Here is a 20,860-nt window from a genome sequence, read left to right as displayed (position 1 = left end):
CTATGATGCCAGAGGTGCCCTTCCACATAGTAGTACACCGCAATGTCAACCTCACTTCCATGTAGTACCCCCTAGACTGCATTTTGCAGACTAACGAGGCTCTGGCATCTGGACCTATGGCCAGTATAATCCTCTGTAGGGCTGTGTGAGTTGTCCTTTGTTTTTTCGTATATGTCTGATTGTCCCTTTGCAGCCTGAGCTTTTAATCCAGGTAAGAATATTACACGTGTTTATTTGAGCTATGGTAAGGGACTGGGCCCCGTATAATGTGACAGGTGCAAAATAGGTGCTGACACACCCATAATTTTCAATTCAGTCAAGCGATGGGTGTTCTTTATGAATGTCCCTTCATCAATTTCATCACATCATCAATCATCCTGCTGGCAGAGTGGTTAGCAGATCGTGCTCCTGGCCTGGATATTTGTGAGTGTCCATTCATAAATTTCATCATATCATCACTCATTCCTATCTTCGCAAATTAGCCAAAAGTGGCACAAAAAGCAAAGTAAAATAAATCAAATCAAATCAATCATCCTATCTTCATGGTTAGCCAGAAGTGGCAGAAAAGTTAATTAAAATAAACCCAATCAGTCAACCGCTCCATAATTTAACAACCCTTTGAGAGCTAAGGTCTGCCTAGTGAATTTTTGTCAAGGGTGTGCATAGTTCAGGGTTGCTACGCGACTGGAAAACCTGGAAAACAGGGAAAAGTCAGGGAATTTGGTTGGTCAGGGAATAGTCAGGGAATTTTGGATATTTTCTGGAATTTACGTGCATTTTGGAGTTGCAGGAGAACCGGTTACAAAATGAATGAACGGTTCATTTCCACTTCCAAATTCAGTCACTTTCCACTTCCAAATCATAAAACATTCGGAACTGTTACCTTTTAAAAGACAGATTTCGATGTTTTCCGTAATATAAAATTGGTTCCAGCATGTGGAAAACTCAAATAATGGAGATATTTGATTCCTAAGTATGGCCCGCGTATAATTTTTTTTTGGGTGTATGGTTGGTCACCGGCCCCATTCAAGTTCTGAATTTCCGTAATATGTACTATTTTCAATAAATTAAAAATATAATAATTAAACATATTGCATATTTTCTAAAGGTACATGACCTAATTTTCTGTTGTTTTTCATTTGTATTGATATAGGCTAATTGAGGTTGTACATAGGTTACATTATAAAGCTTTGATATATGCCATTTTTTTTATTGATTTTTTTACACCACCTTAATTGTAATGACTTAGTGAAAATGGGGAAGTACAATTGTTATTTATTTTTTCATTGAATAGCATTATATTAATCACTTGGTAAATTTTCAGCTAATAACTTTGTATATTCATATTCATAATAATTAACGTGCCTGCATATTTAATTGAAAAATATGAGGTTCAAAAGCAAAAATCATGACGACAAACATGTCTGGAGAAATTTTATTTCTGGTCTGGAAAACCTGGAAAAGTCAGGGAATTTCATAATCAAAATATCGTAGCTACCCTGATAGTTGCATCAACTCCAATGCCATCATTAATTAGAAGTAGATTACAATTCTTGTCAACTGTGTGATTGATTTGGTTTATTTTACTTCGAATTTCTGCCACTGTGGCTAATCACGAAGATGAGTGATATGATGAAATTGATGAAAGAAAACACAAATAAGACCCAGGTCGGGATTCGAATCTGGGATCCATGGCATCGCAGCATGGTGTGCTAACCATGTGTGAACTCTTCCCTCCCTCCCACACCAAATCTGACATAAGTGTAGAAATGAAATGAAAATATTAATTTTCGAAAGCATTTAGAGACCAGAAATGCAGAATGTTTAGATTTTCATGCATTATGTATTCAATGTTCATGGTCACAATAAAGTTTTCCCTGATTGGGCAAACCTCTGTGTTGGAGTGGTTAGCACAGCATGCTACAATGCTAGTGGTCCTAGGTTTGAATCCCAACCTAGTCATGGGTGTTCTTTTTGAGCATACCTTCTTCAATTTCATTGTATCACCATATCATCTGCATCTCAATTAGCGAAAAGTGGCAGAAAAGCACCATAAAAATAACCTAATTCAATAAATCAAAGTTTTTCCAGATTTTACATTTTTCTAAATTTTATGTGTTTTCTCCCTAGGTCCCTGAAAAACTTCAAATTTATGTGCCACTATGTACACAAATCTGAAAATGGTAATTTCTCTTTTGTGATAAGTAGGGCTCGGGACTTTGTCCTATAAAACTTTCAAATATGTATGTAATTATGTTATAAAAATACTGACAATATATTGTGAGGTTCACTGCAATTATCCAAAATGTTATTTGCTATTATGTCATTTTTACACCTTTGTGGAAAGTAAAGCATAATTGGCAGCTCGCTATAAAAAAAGGGGGAATTTTTGTTCTGTACTAAAAGGTGTAAAACTTTGCTTCCGCCGTGTTTCCCCAAAAATATGACGCTGTAATGAAAAACATTGCTTACCCAGGCATTATTCAAAGTATTGTCCATCGCTGGCCACTACTTTCTCCCATCTTTCGGGCAGCATACAAATGCCGTGTCTAAAAACTTGATCATCTTTGGAGGCGATCCACGAATCGATCCACTTTTTGACTTCTTCATAAGATCGGAAGTGTTGGTCAGCCAGTTCATAAGCCATTGATCTAAACAGGTGATAATCAGAGGGAGCGATGTCTGGAGAATAAGGTGGGTGGGGTAGGACGTCCCATCTTAATGTTTCCAAGTACGTTTTCACCACTTTGGCAACGTGGGGTCTTGCGTTGTCATGCTGCAAAATCACTTTGTGCCTCTCGCTGTATTGCGGCCGTTTGTCCTTCAATGCTCGGCTCAAATGCATTAATTGCGTTCGATAACGAGCACCTGTGATTGTTTCACTTGGTTTTAACAACTCATAGTACACGACGCCGAGCTGGTCCCACCAAATGCAGAGCATGATCTTGGAGCCATGAATATTCGGTTTGGCCGTCGACGTGGAAGCATGGCCGGGATATCCCCATGATTTTTTGCATTTTGGGTTATCGTAATGAACCCATTTCTCGTCCTCGGTCACAATCCGATGCAGAAATCCCTTCCGTTTTTGCCTCTGAAGCAACTGTTCACAAACGCAAATAATCTTGAAATGCCATGGGCCTATATCCAGCAGTGTTGAACTCTGTTTATAGTGGTCACTATTTTATTATTTTTTAGCATCTATCTTAATCTATTAGGTTTGCTACTTTGATAAGAACACAATTAATTCTTATGCTTATGAACTTATCAACTAGGACTGTGAAATACTAATTAATGGCAATTTTTTAAAAATTTCTTAGGGCATTCAATTGTTATTACACTTATTACATATTTGATATTTTGTTTTGTCTTTATGCATCTCTAAGTTAATTAGCCTGTCATTGTTCTTAGAATTTGCAACACCACTGTTTAATATTACAAAATAATACAGTAAATGTTACTACTAAAGTGTGTTGTTTTTTTTTTTTCTTGTGGCAAAGTTTCATCCTAGCTCCCCAGAACCTTCTCAACTTTATGCTACCACCTACCTCTGGAGTGGAGTGGTTGGTACATGCTATGCCAGGGGGCCCAGGCCTCAGCATGAGTGTTCTTTGTGAGTGTCCCTTCATCAATTTCATCATATAATCACTCATCCTCAATATGGCAATTAGACAAAAGTGGCAAAGCATGGTGCTGAATAACAAAAACAAAACACACACATACATCATCATTATGTGTCTAGTCACACTGCACTAATAACATTTGAACAGTTTGTATCTTCTCCCAGGCTTTGTCCTAGGAAAATACTGTATCTTGTATTGTAGGCTTGAAAATGTTCTCTGAAACCAGGATGAAACATAGCTAGTAGAATGAATAATATTGTAATAGAAATATTTTTTGTAATATTTTGAAATGTCAGATCTATGAGAACAATGACATTAAGTGGAATTCATGAACACTGATTGATATACCAATAGAACTTGTCTTTTACCATTTTTTTAACATATTTAGCCAGAAAAGGTACGACAATTGTTGCTATCTTCATGCAGGATAAAGTGTTTTCACAATCTGAAGCTGTTTTTTATACATCCACAATTCCACTTTTCATGCTTTATTTTCGACTGCACTGGTTCTCTACCAGAGAGATTATTCACTATTTGCATATGCTTGCAGCCCACCCCCTCATGGAGCATTTCGTCTTTGGTTAACAAAGTTCTTTGACCAGCTGAAAAGGGATGTAGAAATTGTTTTTGCCCACCCGACTGTGGGTGTCTACAGGAGTTGTAAGCTCTACACCATAGTTCCTCTATCTTACTCGTGCAGGGAATGGACAACAGAAGTCTCTGTTGAATCTGTCGCATTTCACACTATGCCTTAGAAGTATTTCATTCCAGTGACAGGATCTTAGAGTAACCAACACTGTAGTATGGATAAGGAAAATGAAAGGGGGAAACTGATCTTGAAAAGACTTTTGCTTACATTTTCTTCCATTATTTTCAAATTTTATGTTTCGTTCTTGCAATGCAATGCCTGACAGAAATACAGTTGATATGCACCATGTTCATTCAAAAACAAATTAAGCACTCTTATTTGTTTCTGATTGAACCTCCAACGGATGATGAAGTTGTTCCAGCAATGCTTCTTATAATAATTATTATACATTGCTCGATTGCTTTTTGTGAGTAAAATGCATATTAGATTGTTGTTAACATTCATTGCCTAGGAGGGGGTCGTGCCCCTCCTTCTGTACATTCATATTGGTGGGTATTTCAGCAACTACTTTCAAAGCATGGAGATTTTAATATAATATCCACAAGGACACAAAATTGTGCAAATGGGAAGGGGGAGGTTACCACTATTATTTCATTTTATTGCTGCTTCTCTGCTATGTTTATTTTCTTGTATTACTTTTTCCTCCCCTTTGTATCCTATCTGCTTTCTATTATCTTTTTTTCTCGGTAACAGTTCGCTTTTTTTCATTTTTACAGAAGAAACTACTTACGGAAATGAGTTTCTCCAAGCTTTCCAACGTTCGTCGAGGTATTTTCTTTCATTGTGGAATATATTTGACCGGGAAATCTTGTATTTTTCAAGAGAAATATCTCACCGACGTACAATTGCCATTGCTTTCCTTACGTGAACTGCATGCTGCGTACGTTTGATGATGTAAACCCCTGTCAGTGTTTCCAACCCCTTTTATTTTTTTTACTATGCTTGCCTAACCTAACCTAACGGGAAATGGTTTGTGGGGCTATCCATCAGCTACCTGTGCATAATGTAAAATTTTCACACGGGACGAACACGATAGTAGGTATTTTTCGATGAAGAAGGTTGGAAACCCTGCATACCCACGACTTGTCAAAATGTGCCTTCCATATTGTGTGTTACGGAAGCGAAGAAGGGAATAAAAAAGACACTCTGTATGTGAAAAATTGTGTTGTTTTCGTGTAAAAAGCATAATGGCACCTTGAACTGCTTGAACTATGTGAAACACAAAATATCTGATTTTAATGTGTCTCCGATATAACGAACTGTTATACCCTCTTTCTCTCTCTCTCTCTGTCCTCTTATAATAATTAACGTAAATGACTGTGTTGCAAGTGATTGATTATTTTTCCAACCTGCGCAACACCTACGGCCCTCGCCCCTCCTCCAGAGAAACCAATGCTTGTTTCAATATTTTTCAAATATATGCAAGACCGTATAATATCTGTAAAACAAAATCTTTCGATCATTGGTTGAAAATAAATCATTGCCTATTTCTTCATGAAATATTAAAATACAGTGGTTTCCCATATATTAACTGGCAACAGTGTATTCGTAGTCGGCCAACGATTCGTCGTCTGTTATTGTAAAGGCAGAATTTGAAATCTCTCGCACGTCATGATGGTAATGGTATTCGAATGGTAATATTTCGTATCGCGTAAACGTACTCCAGAGAAGTTTTCTTTATAGAGAGGCACAGACTTCGAAGGTAAGCTTTATAGAAAATTGTGCTAAGTTTTAACTTCTGACTAGTACGACCACAAATTTGCACGAACTTTTTTTTTGGTCGTTCATTTTTTTTATTAGCGTTATGCCCAATGTTTGAGTAATTTATTAAATTTTCTAACGAATACATTTTGTTTAGTATTATCATTCGCATTTTTTGGTATAAGATCAAGCTAACATTTGTGGCATTATTTTATTTACATTAATAGGAAGATACAGGAGTTATTTTCTTGTGATTAGCCACGACCAGCTTGATGGCAAGTTGCAAGTTCTGACTTGCCTAGATTGCTTACCATTTTTTTTATATATGCAAGAACTTGAATTGTGCGAATTGACGCACAACGATGATTTGTGGACATTTTTAACTTGCTTAAATATAAATAACACATAGTGGCGTGATTGTAGATAGGATGTAAATGATTTGTCAAAAGTACCGGTAAATGAATTATCAGTTTTGACGCGTGATTATTAGCAACCGGAGAAAAATATAATTTAATGTCTTAACCAATGCTGGAACTGGGAGCATGCTACTTCCTCAGTTTTTATAAGAACATTTTCATGAATCGTCCCTCAAACTCGACATAACATCTTCCAGCAAGTGATTTCCGCTTTATGAACATATTGGATTTTTTTTCAATGTTGTATATCCATACTTTTCTGTATTTTTAACAAATAACTTAATTCTTCCTGAACTTATTTTGGAGTGATGCATGCCTAAATAGAAAAAAGGATGTATATTGGAAAATAAGTTGTGCTGGAAAGAAAGTTTCCTTCAAATGTTTTTTTTTTTAAATTGCAGGACAGATTTTTAGTTAAACTTGTAAATATTTCCTCTGTTTAGAGAATTTTGTAACTTGTACATTGTCAGTGTAAGCAAATGGTTAGAAGTGCTAGTATGGTGAAGCGTAAGGGTAATTTTGAGTCGGAAGCATGCCATTATAATTTTTTCACTGTTGGTAGCTGAATTTTTAAATCTGCAGGGATGTGGTGGATATGGTCATATATTAGAATGTATTGCACAGTTATTCATGCTGTTACCAGTTGAGTCTTCTTTACGAAGGCCACTCTCTTGCAAGAATTGGCTCAACTTCCTTTTGTTTTATTGTGATTTCATCATTCTATGAATACAATTTTAGCATCATTTGGGTAAAAATTTACTATCCTTCGGACACCTCTAATTTTTTCGTTTCGTCAATTTTTGACATTCGTACTTACGTATCTGCTTCGCAGAACATTCCTGAAGGTGTAGAACATCTAGAAATTGCAAAATAAGCGAAAATAAGGCGTTAGTTTTCGGAATGGAAACTGTCGGTTTTCACAATTTTTTTTGTTTCACAACCAAATATATATATTCCTGATACTACCACGACACCAAATTTTAACTATGTTTGCCTAACCTAACCACGTGCCAATGGTTCGTGGGGCTAGCGTCAATGGTTCGTGGGGCTAGCGTCAATGGTTCGTGGGGCTAGCGCCAATGGTTCGTGGGGCTAGCGCCAATGGTTCGTGGGGCTAGCGCCAATGGTTCGTGGGGCTAGCGCCAATGGTTCGTGGGGCTAGCGCCAATGGTTCGTGGGGCTGGCGCCAATGGTTCGTGGGGCTAGCGCCAATGCTTCGTGGGGCTGGCGTCAATGCTTCGTGGGGCTAGCGTCAATGGTTCGTGGGGCTTGCGTCAATGGTTTGTGGGGCTAGCTATTCTCCGTCGGAGAATTAATTTTCAACAAGCAACATGAATTTCAGCTATGAAACATTCCCACATCACACAAAACACCTTCCCGATGTTCGACAATGCTACAGGAACTTATTACGGTAAGTAGTTTCTTCTGTAAAAATAAATAAATCTGTCCGAAGGATAGTAAACTAGGACCGTTCCTGTAGCATTGTGTAACATCTGGAAGGCGTTTTCTGTCATGTTGGAATGTATCATAGCGGAAATTCATTATTTTTGTTGAAAATTAATTCTCCGATGCACAATAGCCTTTGGTGCGTATACCTTCGTACATTATCGTGCATCGTGATTGTGTTTTGTTGATTGCAGGGTTTCCAACCATGCCATTGTTTTCCGAAAAGATGACGTGTCGTTGATGGATTTTGAAATTCATACCGGGTGTGGAAGATCCAGTGGATTTTGTAATTGGGTACTTGAAAAAATCGGTAGCCCCACAAACCATTGACGGATAGCCCCAAAAACCATTCACGCATAGCCCCACGAACCATTTCCAGCAAGGTTTGGTTAGGCAAGCATAGTGAAAATTTTGTTCGTAAAATAATGCGAAGAAGCTTAAAAAAATTCCACTTGAGTAGTTTTTGGGTTATGAAGGCTGGAAACACTGCATCGACAAATAACAAGCACGACGCGAGTACGTGCTATACTGTGTCTTACGGAAGCAAAACAACTCAAATAAAGTAGTACTCGTAATGTGAAAAATTGAAATTACTTTCATCCAAAAAACGTGAATACACCTTCAAGAATGTTCCGCGAAGCAGATAGGTAAGTACGAATGTTAAAAGTGACAAAACTAAGAAGTTACATGTGTTTGTGGAATAATAAATTTTTACCATAAATTAAATAAAATGTTTAGCTTTATCTTAGTTGGGTTCATGGCTTTCTTAGACCATGATTTAAAAATAGAAAAATGCTGGCTCCTGAATTAGTTTTTAGTTTATACTACCCCTGATGTGAATACATGTATTTATATCTAAGAGAAGGAGCCTCCCTGATGGCATAAAGTAACATTGTCACCTTGGAATCAAGAAGTTCCAGGATTAATACACAATGGATGAACAGTGATTCAGGTCCCATTTTAAGCTGTAGGTCCAATGCCAATTAGCATATCTGAGCATAAAGTTGACTTAAACTTTTACTGACAGAAAGGCAGATTTTTTTTTATTCATTTGTGGCAAATCCATTTCAGTTTCTGCCTCAGTTTTAAGGTCATCGTGCACTAGGGCAGTGTTTCTCAACTGCCTGGGTGTGTCTCGGTACCAGGCCATGACAGTTCATTAGATCTAGTAGTTGCCAACTGTCTTAAACCAAATGTTATATTTGTCAACAAGTCTAGACATGTACCATTTGCCATATCTTATTTATTAATATTTAATTTCAGGGATTCTTATTAGTGTGTAAAGTTTAAAAAAATAAATTTTTGACCAATTTTATAAAATGAATTTGCCATGCTGTACCGTAACAACTCTTGACCACTACAGTAGGTAGCCAATAATGATGAAGACTTTGTCAGGTTAAGTGACCATTAAGTCAAATTATACATGGTACACTTGAAATTCAGAATAGAAATATTCTATACTAAATACCAACGTAAAGGAGATTTGATACTAGATTTTCAATTTTACATATAGTTCAAACAAAACTGAATCATTTTGTGTACATTTGACAAGTGTGTTAAGAGATGTATTAATATCCATTAAAACACATATTTTTGCAACAACGGCTTGTGTCGAACTGTGACTTCCATGTCAAAAATTGTATTTCAAATTTAGATATGGGTGTCTTTTTGCAGTAGATAGATATATGAAAACTGTTGAACAAGAGAAAAGAACAGCCAAGTAATGTATTTTCGTTGATTTGAAACACTGGGGGTTTAAAAAAACTGAAAAAGGCATCCAACCAAAAAAGCCACAGAATAAACTTTTTTTCCCCCAGAATGTATCTTTACTCTTGCAGATAGTTTTGTTGAAATACAATTTTAATTAAGCAACTTCTTCAACATTTTATCTGAGAATTTTTGCGACACAAATGTTTCACATAGGATATATTTATTGTTTCATCATGTTTTACATTTGTGAATAGCAGGTTAAGTATAGCCTATTGCTTCTGCATGTTTATGAAGACATGATAATGAATTAACTCTCATCCTTTGTGGCTCCTTTTTTATTATTTGTATTGTTTTCCTTTTATTTTAATTTACCATTTGCAATTTAAATCCTCATTTTTTTGCCATACGTTTTCAGTGTATCACCACTGCAGTCAAATATATTTTGAGAAAAGTGTCAAACAAGAATTCATCTTATGGCTGAATTTAGTTTCAATCCACTAGTGGATGATGAAGATGATGAAATTTTCTTGGGCCCCATTACTCTGAGGGAAATAAAGAAAACACTTTTCCAAGAAAGGAAACCTGAAGGCAGAAGGTGAGAATTGTACATTTGTCAGTAACAATCTTTTTTGTTATTATTATTATTCAAGGGTTAGAAAATATCAAATCACCCAATTTAAAAATAATTGGTGTCATGATCATTTTAGAAAAATAGAATAGTAAATAAGTTTCTACATGCTACAGGATGGCAGAGTTAGTGTTTAATATTTTTTTTTTATTTGGTTCTGAGGTAACCATTTTCTCAATGTGGTGTCACACATTTAAAATTTAGTAAAATTGGAGGTGCACATTTTAAGTGGATAAGAAAATGACACATATATCCCAATTTCAAGCCATTGTGCATTAATAATTTAAGAAAGCTTATTGTGTCTCAACATTTTAGGTATGTATAATTTATAATTTCAAAGTTTTATTACCAGGTGTGCCGGTTAATAATTCTTAAGTGATCCGAAAGTAACAAGTGTATCTGGGGAGAAAGGTAACAAATGCTTTATTCAAAGTATGCGCCATCGCTAGCTATACGTTGTGCCCATCTGTCCGTCAAATTGTGGATGCCCTTCCAGAAAAATCGTTCACATTTTGAGGTGATCCAGTCAGCAAGCCATTTTTCGACTTCTTCGTAATTGTTGAAGTGTTGCTGCGAAAGTGAGTGAGACATCGATGAAAACAAGTGGTAGTCCAAAGGAGCTAAGTCTGGTGAGCATGGCGGGTGGGGCAAGAATTCCCAGCCAAGTGCAGAAATGGTGTGTCTGATGCCTTTTGCTGTGTGTGATAAGGCATTGTCGTACTGCAAAATCACTTTTCCGTGTCTTGTCGTCCAATGTGGGAACTTTTCGATCAATACATGGTTCAAATTGATGAGTTGTTGACAGTAGCGAACGGCATTCACTGTTTCACCTGGTTTCAGAAGCTCATGGTACACCACACCCTTCTGATCCCACCAAATTCACAGCATTGTCTTCCTTCCGAAGCGATTCGGTTTTGTGGTCAATGTTGAGGGTTGTCCTGGGTCAACCCATGACTTTTTGCATTTTGGGTTCTTGAAGTAGATCCATTTTTCATGCCGAGAAAGCAACACTTCACACACAGTTTTTCGCTTTTCCATTTGTCTGTCGTTCAGATGATGTGGGACCAATTTTCCTGCCTTCTGGATCTTTCCCATGGCATGAAGACGATCAGATATGGTTTAGCGACCAACATTTATCTTCTCTGCCAGTTGTTGTTGTGTATAGTCTTCGTCCAACAGTGCTTGCAATTCGCCATCTTGGAATTCTTTCGGCTGGCCCGGTCGATCTTTGTCTTTCAAGTCGAAATCACCACTTTTGAAACGTCGAAACCAACGCACAGACGCGTCTTGCTTTAGGACACTCACCATATGTTTCCACAAGGATACGATGGCTTTCACTCTCATTTTTCTTTTGATTGAACAAGAAAAGCAGGACGTGCCGAACATGCTCCTTATTTGGTTTGAAGGGCAACATGTTTCCCACACAAACCCAATATCACGATCAATAGCGCTCGGTTGCACATCCACAGCATTTTGACAGGTACTATCCTGGCAACACACTGACGTAACAGTTGAGACTGTGCACCAACCCTTGCTTCCAGCGACTAAATTAAGAATTATTAACCAGCACACCTGGTATACCCCAATGTTTCAATCTCATGGGTATTCCCATAAGCAAGTTGATTTGGATCATCTAAAACTTTTGTGTTGCAATTGTTGTAAACTCAATTTTCATTAGTGATTGCTTTTTTAGATATAATTTATACATAGAATCCCCAAACCGATGTATCACTCATAAAAGTTGTGAGTAGCTGATTTAAGTGTAAGCTGTGCCTGAATTTTTGTCTTAGGTATTAATCATTTATCTAAATGATTTCCAATAATCTTCCAGCTTCAATATTGACAAATATTGTTCTTGTGCCTTTCTTGCAGACCAAAAAGTATGTTTGTTCCATGCATGCCACCAGTGTCAGAGAGAAAGGGGACACTCACAACAACAGGTATGATGTGTTTGTATGTATGTATGTGTATTCATGCATGTGTGTGTCAGTCAGTTCAGTCAAGAAGTGTATGGTCTGGCTGCCTTGTGCAAAAACAATGAATTCCAAAATACTGCCATAGTTCTTAGGTATTCGCGATTAAAATTACCACCTGAGCGCTAGTGTCGCTTCCAATATGGCCGCTCTAAGTAGGATAAATCTTTGTTTACATTCAGCAGCAGTACAAAATAGCAGCGTGTTGTCATGACTGGTATGGTAGAAAACGTTTAAATTACGCATTACTTTTAAATATTGCGAATGCGATGTGAATTCCAGGTACTCTAACAAACGTGAAGCTGTACTGAGAACGAAATATTTAATTATGATAGACAAAAATAACACGGAAAATGCAGACGAAACCTATGTACATGTATACGCACTGGTTGTCCAAAGCAGTGCTGTATCATCTACACGTCATGTTGTAACTGGGGTTCTCGGAAATTATTTGAAATAAAGGAATTGAAATTGACTTGTACTTGAAAAGCTGGGACAGGAGAAAATTGCGAACATATCGTTGCAGTTCTTTCTCGAAAGAGAAAGGCTGGTTTAATAATAATATTCACGATTTCATGGCCAGGATATACTCACTGAAAAAGGACATCGTTCTAAATGAAACGGTAACATTAGCATGTCCACTTTTTTTCTGGTTACATTTGACATTAATTCATTCTCAAACTATTTTCATCTTCTCTCTTAATCGACTTGCACCTGTTCACAACTTCACACATACGTAATACCAGTAATATATGGACGCATTGGGTAAGACGCTTCATGATTTTTCGAAAAAAAACAACTTTATTTATAAAGTTCACTTTAAAACTTTACTTTCATGGTAATATATATTTATCTCTCGAAAAATAAAGTAAGCAGACTCGTGCATTCTTCGTAATTTCCTTGCCGAATTACAGTGTTATATCCCCATACCAATCTTCTGTCAATTACGTTTTCCCTGATTTATTAACAAATTTCATTTTGTTGATTCCACGGGGTGGAAACACATGAAAACTTTTAATTTGTTCTTACCCATAAAACGATTTAGAGCAAAAAAACCTGAACACTAGACCTTAGTCTCTCGCATATTCCCCATGCTTTAAACGACTTCAACACAACGCATCCTACTTAGAGTACTTCCTGAAAACCCCACCAGATGGCATATCGGTTAATTTAAATCGCGAATTGCCTGGATAGTTATGCACATGAAAATGCATACATAGGGTGGAGGCACCGGTTATGGCCACCTTAAGACATTTTTTGTACTGTAGATGTAATTTTGTAACAGAAAAAAATTGATATTGATTTTGGAAGATTTGAAATGTATAGTTAGAAGTTTTGTGAATCTTTTCATATGGTCAAATTTATTCTATACATAATTCCCAAAAGATTAAAACATTTTAAATTTTTGATGACACGTTACCCCACTTTTGACCATTCTGTATCTAGTTATGGGCATCACTTTCTCCACCTATGGCCAACCAAATTAGTCTTAAAATTCAGCTACCAAATTCAGGTTTATGAAATAAAAGTACACAAAAAGGAAAAATCATTTAATTATACATGAAGGAAAGGGTATGAACTGAAATATGCCAAGACATAGGCACCAAATGAGGCGTAAATGATAAAAAAAATATGGCATTTATAAAAAGCAGATTCTTAATGAAAAACAAATAGCCTACCCCAGTTTGAAATAATGTTACAATAATTAGTGTTTTTCAAATGTTTTGACAGCCCCAGGAAATACATTTACCAACATCCGACCCTTTTCCTTAAGGATTGGATCTGGTAATTTACCGATGATGATCACAATATTGATTTGTGATGTCATTCTCAATGATTACACATTTTAAACATTGAATAACAAACTCACAATCAGATATTTTGTTCACAATTTTTTCCCTGCGAGATAAACTTTCGCCAATGCGGATTCTCCCACTTTTAGATTTTCTGTACCACTTAACTCTATGTCCTCAGGGTCATTTAACTCCCCCAATGCAACATCATTTAGACTGTCCCCACTTTGAACATACATATTCTTCATCCGAGCTGCTTTGATTAGATTTGGAAGATCTAGGCTTCTGTGCTTTCTTTTTCGTTATCCCACAAGCTACCTTCAGTGCCTTGGAGGCTTCTTTCAGTTTCCTATTTAGGTTGCATTTCAATTTTCTTCCATTGTTTGTCTTTCCTTCTCTTTCTTCTCTTCCTTTAGCATGTGCAATTGCAACCACTTGTCACTACTGAGGGTGTAATGTCTTTTTTCTTCTTACCTTTAGGATCTTTAGTATCTGGCCATCTGATCACATATTTAAAAACTGTTGCTAGTGTTTTTGGAGGTGTTATTTGGAAAGTAGTACTCTTACTCGAGCTTTTTAATTTCCTGTCTCTGGATTGTGGAGTATTAGCTGTTGATGGTCTATCTGTGTCAGTGGAAAGTGAGATAGCCATAGCTGATGTTGAGAAAGAGTATTTGAAACACTCGGGAGGGAAGTGAATCCAGGGGAAACAGTCAAATCTAGGCCTAAAGGTAGATCAATTGTTGTAGGAATGTTTTGGCCTACTACATTATGATCTTCCATTTGTGCAGCAGGAAGGGGTTTGCAGTGATCTGCATAATTTTAATTTGTAACATTGAAAACAACTCTGCCATCTAGCTCAGCTTCTTGTTCAATATCATTCAAACTTTCAATGGCTGGTTCGTTACTGCATGGTGTCAGCTGAGAGTCTTCAAAATTTTTTTTCCATATGATCAATGTTTTTCTCCTTGCCTCCTGCCAGTGCTGCCGAACCTGATGCGCATAAAAGAACTAAATTTCACCTTAAATTGAGTTAAAACTGACTTTCATGGAGCTAGATTTACGAAGGCTGGATAAAGTGCCTCTTACGGTAATGTTAGTTGTCAAGGGGTGGGGCACTGCTATTATCATTAACTCTAAATTGATGACGATTTATTCTTAGTTTTCAACATCTAGATCTGGCGGTATCGCCCATTTCAATAATCCACCGATGGTCGTATGAAATCAAAAGTAAAGAATTCCCTGATCACAATATTTTGTCAATTTTACGTTAAGAACGGCACTATAAAGAAGTAGCTGGGGAGATAAGAGGGAGTGGGGCGACGCAGCCAATATAACAATATCACACCACGTGCAAAATGTATAATGACAAAAGTTGGTCTATGTGGGCCGGAACCAGTGATGGCATCATAGTGGGGCACGGGCATCCCAGTTCACAGCTGAGCGAGTACACCAAAGAGCCAGATCTGTTGGCACACTGCCACAGACGGAAGAGCTTGGGGAGAGTCCCGTGGAGATTGTATCACCGTAGAGTTATGCAATAAACATAATGCCTTGCAGGGAAGCGAGTATTTCAGGATCTATGTATCCTATTTTTATTGTCGCTGACTACATCATTTTTGTGACTTATGGCTAATCACAACAACGAGGATGAAAGGCAGGTACAAACTCTTATGGACAGGACTCCAGAACACAATCATAGAACCCCACAGCCTAATTAGTCTGCAAGAATGGAGTTTCGTGGCTGTACTAAAGGTCTTTTATACTGTTACGGCGGCCGATCCATAGGCTGGCAAGGGGAGCGGGGAAGCCACCAATCCAGCACGATAAGAAACGCAGCAGCCAGTAGAACAAGGTTCACGCGTCGTGTGTCTCAGTGCCATTGATGTTGTCTGGTTGGTCTGCAGCATAATCCCCGCTCCCCACTTCCCTTGCCAGAACTAGAACCGGCTGACGTAAGAGTGGAAATGACCTATAGTGGTCGAGGTTTGCATTTGGCTTTCCACAAAGGCTTTCCCTGAGGAATATTTCACACCTAAGCGACTGCTGTCAATTTGAAAAGAAGCAATAACCAGCAGCGTTACATACTGTGGCAGCACAAGCGTACATTCGGTTGGTGGAATCCTCAAGCGGCACACGACAGTGTCGCTTCGGTCTGAAAGTTTCTTACACCCCCTTTCCCCTATCTTAGGACGTTGCTACTGACTTTCTACAAGTAATTTATTCATTCTAATGGTTGGGCCTCCCCAATGGCGCAGTGATAGTGTTGTTGCCTTGTAATCAAGGGATCCCAGGTCCGATACCCGGTGGAGGCATATTGTGGTTCGGATCCCACTTTAAACTAAGTCCAGTCCCAATTAGCTTTACTGTGCATAAAGTGGACTTTAAACAGCAACCATATCAATCAATCATTCTAATTGTTGTTGAAATGTCAATTGCCTCGATTCCTAGATGGGAACTTTTTCAGCAATGCCCTTGCATGGAGATGCTCTGGGATTTACTCATCCTCTAATAACTAGGTACCTGTGCCAACCCTGAGGGTAAAGGCGGCTGGAGCATGATACTGATTGCATCATCCCATTAAGCTGTTAAAAAGTTGAAAGATTGCCTTTTGCGGTGACCTTTTCTTTACGTGGTAAACATTTTGTGAATGCAAAGACGTCTATTTCAACAGTTTAGCAAAACGTCACGCACAAAAGCAACCAGAATTGTTCGAAATCGTGTGGCAGTTGACAGTGTGTTAGGAAAGAGATTCCTTTGACGTCTCCAATGTTCCTACAGGGCTAGCACGCTATAATGTTATCCAGAAATCTTTGTTCGGGTCCCAGACAAAGCATAGGTGCGTCCTGTGTTATTTTAGCCATCTTCATTGTCGCGATTGATCTAGAGGTACAGAAAAGAGACTTGATACTTAAAAGTACAAATCAAAAGTTTGCCTGCTTCCATACTTGTAATGAAAATGGCACGTCTTGAGTTTCTAGAGACCGTAGGTTCGAATCCAGTGTGTGACTGATCAACAATGAATGCATTCGGTTTGTAGTAACGGGTTTTCGGGTTGAATTTCCCGGTAGGTTTGTTGTTCCCCTTTGAGCTGTAGCTCCAGAGTGTAAATTGTTATTTTTTTCTCCCTGGTGTCGTGAGGGCATGCTGGTCTCGACAGCTCAAGACACGAAGACTCATTATTTGTGACATATCACTCCGACGTCCCGTTCGGGTGGTAATTTCAGCATGCCTCGTGGGGCGTGGTCATCGGGAGGTCAGTCATGGACCAGGGGGCATGGTGAACGCCTCATTTGGGTGGGGCTTGCAAGACTAGTGGGTCCTGTCGCCACATCTCAACAGAACAATCTCTGCCAAGTCCCCCCCCCCCACCTTGAATCAGTGCAGTGGAACAACTGTCAGCTTCTGTCTGTGTCACGTGACCGCTGCAGTGAGGCGCTCCGTGACCACGAGGGTCTGGTGGATTTCTTACCTGAGGGGTTTTGCCTCCCTCCTCACTAGAACGGTGCGACAGAACGCTGACCGGCTTGGTGAAATATGATGTTGACTCTGCCATGATAATCATTCTTGCACTAACGTATAATCAGAAACAAACAGCAGGAACTGTGATGGAAACGATTCATACACATTGCTTGATCGGAGAGAACCAGGGGGGTACATTTGTTTTTGTGTACCTCTGATCAGCGACTCTGAACTGAATGAAGCACAGCGCCACCTGGTACGTAATAGGATGACGTGCTTCCCAAACTGTGGATTGCAATTCGTTCTTGGGTGGTCTACGACTAGGAGTCCTGGGTTTGAATCCCGACCGAGGCATGGATGTTCTTTGTGAGTGTCCATTAATTTCATCATTCATCCTCATCGTCGCGAACAGCTTAAAGTGGCAGTAAATCGAAATTCATCATGGGGATAATTTTCCTAAGGGTTGGTCTACACAGACACTATTTAATACATTTTTAAGCCCTCAAATGTGAAGCATTGTTTTAGAACAGGGGTTCTCAACCTTTTTGGGCCTGCGCCCCCCCCCCCCCTATTAATTCCGTTGATGTTCAGTCAATTTCCATTGTATTCGCTACAATAGAATGTAACCACCCCTGTGATGAGTACTTGAGCAGTTTTATTTTTTTGTTGCTGAGCTGTTTATATTATATTAATTTATTTTACTATATTATATGACTTATATTAATGTCAGTGCTACTAAGCAATCAGTTTCACATTATTTTCTTGCAATGTTTACAATTTTCAAAAAATCAAACAATCTGGTCTTATCAGTGAAGGGTATTGTTCATTACACAGTTGTGCATGAACAATTATGTTTTGGGGATAGGTATAATTTACGTGGGTTGTCAAGAAAAGCTACTTATTTTTTAACCTTCTCGGGCTGGCTGTCATTAAAATCACCAGGATTAGAGTTTTGTTCCTGAGTCTGCAACTCTGAACTAAGGATGTTGCGCTGGCGCCATGAAAAGAAAAGGGATTTGTAGTTTTCAGACTCGAGGAGCAGAATGGGTCAAAGTTCATATGTTCATGGACAGGAATGTAGTGCTACTATTTCCTTATGAATATGACAGGAAAGAACTGCTCATATTTTATACACGTGCCTGGTGAAGCAGTTGCTGGAAGTTTCGGAGTAAACAAAACGTCTTGGTTTACGGATAGTGACAGACGAATGGCCTTGTTCTTCTCAGAGTTGCCAACCCGTCGCACTATCTCTGACCCCTGACCACTGCCTTTCCAGGAAATTTTGTCGGGACACCTCAAAAGTATTTACGAAGCTTTGCCTTTGCCTGCGACAGGGAAGTCGCCCTCATAAAATATCTTGTCGACAATCCTGCTTGATATGAATTGTGATTGTTCGAACGGTTTGCTTTGGCCAGCCGCACACCGGATCCGACACGACGACTCATTTTGTTGCAAACCGACTCGAGGGAACGTTTAACATGGGGCTCTTACGCCGCTGCCGCACACCGGACGATACAATTGACTTGAGTCACCTCGAGTCACGTTGCGACAAAACAGTGAAGGTCCTGGGAATTTGGTTTCGGAGGATTACAATGTGACAAACGCTCTGCACCTGCGCATGCTCGAATCCTTTCCTCTCAGCACACCACCTGCATGACTCATGACTGTATTGCTTGGCAGCACATATATATGTAAGTATGGTCAAGGTTATGGGTACAATAATAAGGACAAAATTGATGTGCTATGGAATGAGGGGTCACAGGAGATGAATTACATTACGTGAAAGAAATAGACTTATTAGAAATTATCTTGTAATGTACAAAACATTTCATAAATTGTACAAGAAAATGATGTTCAGGGCAGTTTAATATCTCTTCCTCGAATAACTATGTGGTTGCAGCACGCGAATTAAACTTTTTCCTTTTTTGGATGGAAGCAGCGTTTAAAGTGAGCCGCAATGCACCGGAACTCCATTCTGGCAAAACTGAATTCCTGCTGCGACTTTGGACATCCATGTTAGTTATTTAATGCACCATTCAAAAGTCTATTCTTTGTTACATTAATTCTTGTAAAGAATAAATGAAATGGATAAAAACTAAGTTTGTCTCTTGTCGGTGGAAACTTAGAAAAAAAAAATATTGCGGCGAGTGCTATTCGTTTAAGATGCAAATGAGAAACTAATTTCCTGAAATGACAGATGTCATAGTTCTTGTGTTATACATTTACTTTAGATGCAAGTATATGTGAAAACGAAACTAAAAGAATTTTATTTTAACGAAAGAAGTGTGTGTTTGTGTGTGTGTGTGCGACTACATGTATTCATGATCATTAGACCTCGGATTTTTAGGTTCTAAAAATGTACTTTTAGGTTCCTAAAATATGTTCTAAAAATCGTAAAATAAGTTTTAAAAATATTAAATACGACTAAAAGAATCCTCAAGTAGGTTCCAAATAACTTACAATGGTTCATAGTTCCTGGAAAATACAAATTAGATACAATTGTTAAAAACAAAATTTCAAAAGGACCGTGAGAAATTTTAATAGATATGTAACCATCAAAAATATTAATCTTCTAACCAAATATTTATTTCTATGCATCAATTTCAAAATGATCTACTCATTGTTGCAAGACTAATACTTGTATCATTAGCAATTTTGCTCTCTAGAGTATGTTTCAAACAAGTTAGTCATTGAATTTTTTCATTACGAAACTGAACAAATACCTCTGTGTGATGTAACAATAATATAAAACCTTAAAAATATATACAAAAGCCTAAGAAAAGGTTTGCTTTGGGCACAAAAACCTAAAATAGGTTATTTTAGGCACTATAATTTATTTAATGAAACGCTGATGTAACGTTTTTATTTCTCATTTACCTGCAAAGGAAAAAATAGGTTAAATACCTAAAATCCAAGGTCTAATGATCATTTATATACCACAATATTTAGAGCAGTTCTTATGATAAAAGCAATAACAAATAATAACAATAAACTAACTTGTACCGAAAACTTTCTTTCCAGAAAAAAAACACTGATACGAATTAATATTTGTTTCATTTTGTTGGAAGCAAAGTGACTCGTGTTGCTTTGTGTCCCGTCGTGTTGCGTATCGTCTCGTCGTGACTGGTCGTGTTGTGTCGCATCATGACTCGTCGTGTCAGAACCGGTGTGTGGCTGGCCTTTGGCTCGTTTCCAAGACATACCTACTCATTATTAGGTTAATTTCCTTTGCTTTTATTTTCTGAATGAGTTCTAACTTTCTAATATTTATTTTTAATATTATGTTTAAAAGGATGCTGCTTACTCCGTTCAATATAGTTTTCTCATGTGAGGTCAAAGTTGACCCTTAAGGTAGTGAAAATTTGACCATTTTCCTCGTCATGCCATTTACAGTTTAACTTTGGTCACGATGGCACATTGGTTCGGATCCCACTTTAAACTGTAGGTCCAGTCCCGATTAGC

At 38.0% G+C, this 20,860-nt stretch overlaps 1 protein-coding gene across 1 annotated transcript in view; it reads left to right on the top strand.

Moving 5' to 3' along the window:
• Nucleotides 1–5,847: 5,847 nt before the first annotated feature.
• The window catches only part of LOC145998730 (uncharacterized), a 57,547-nt gene continuing 42,534 nt past the window's right edge, over nt 5,848–20,860 (top strand). Inside the window, exons 1-3 of the mRNA XM_083135258.1 lie at nt 5,848–5,971; nt 9,958–10,137; nt 12,043–12,110. Of these exons, the coding sequence (XP_082991384.1) occupies nt 10,016–10,137; nt 12,043–12,110 (190 nt within the window). The 5' untranslated portion in view covers nt 5,848–5,971; nt 9,958–10,015. The remainder of the gene's footprint in view (nt 5,972–9,957; nt 10,138–12,042; nt 12,111–20,860) is intronic.

Source organism: Lepisma saccharinum, chromosome 14 (assembly GCF_977018435.1).
Source record: "Lepisma saccharinum chromosome 14, izLepSacc3.1, whole genome shotgun sequence".
NCBI classification, from domain to species: domain Eukaryota; kingdom Metazoa; phylum Arthropoda; class Insecta; order Zygentoma; family Lepismatidae; genus Lepisma; species Lepisma saccharinum.
This window is presented reverse-complemented; position numbering and strand designations above follow the sequence as displayed.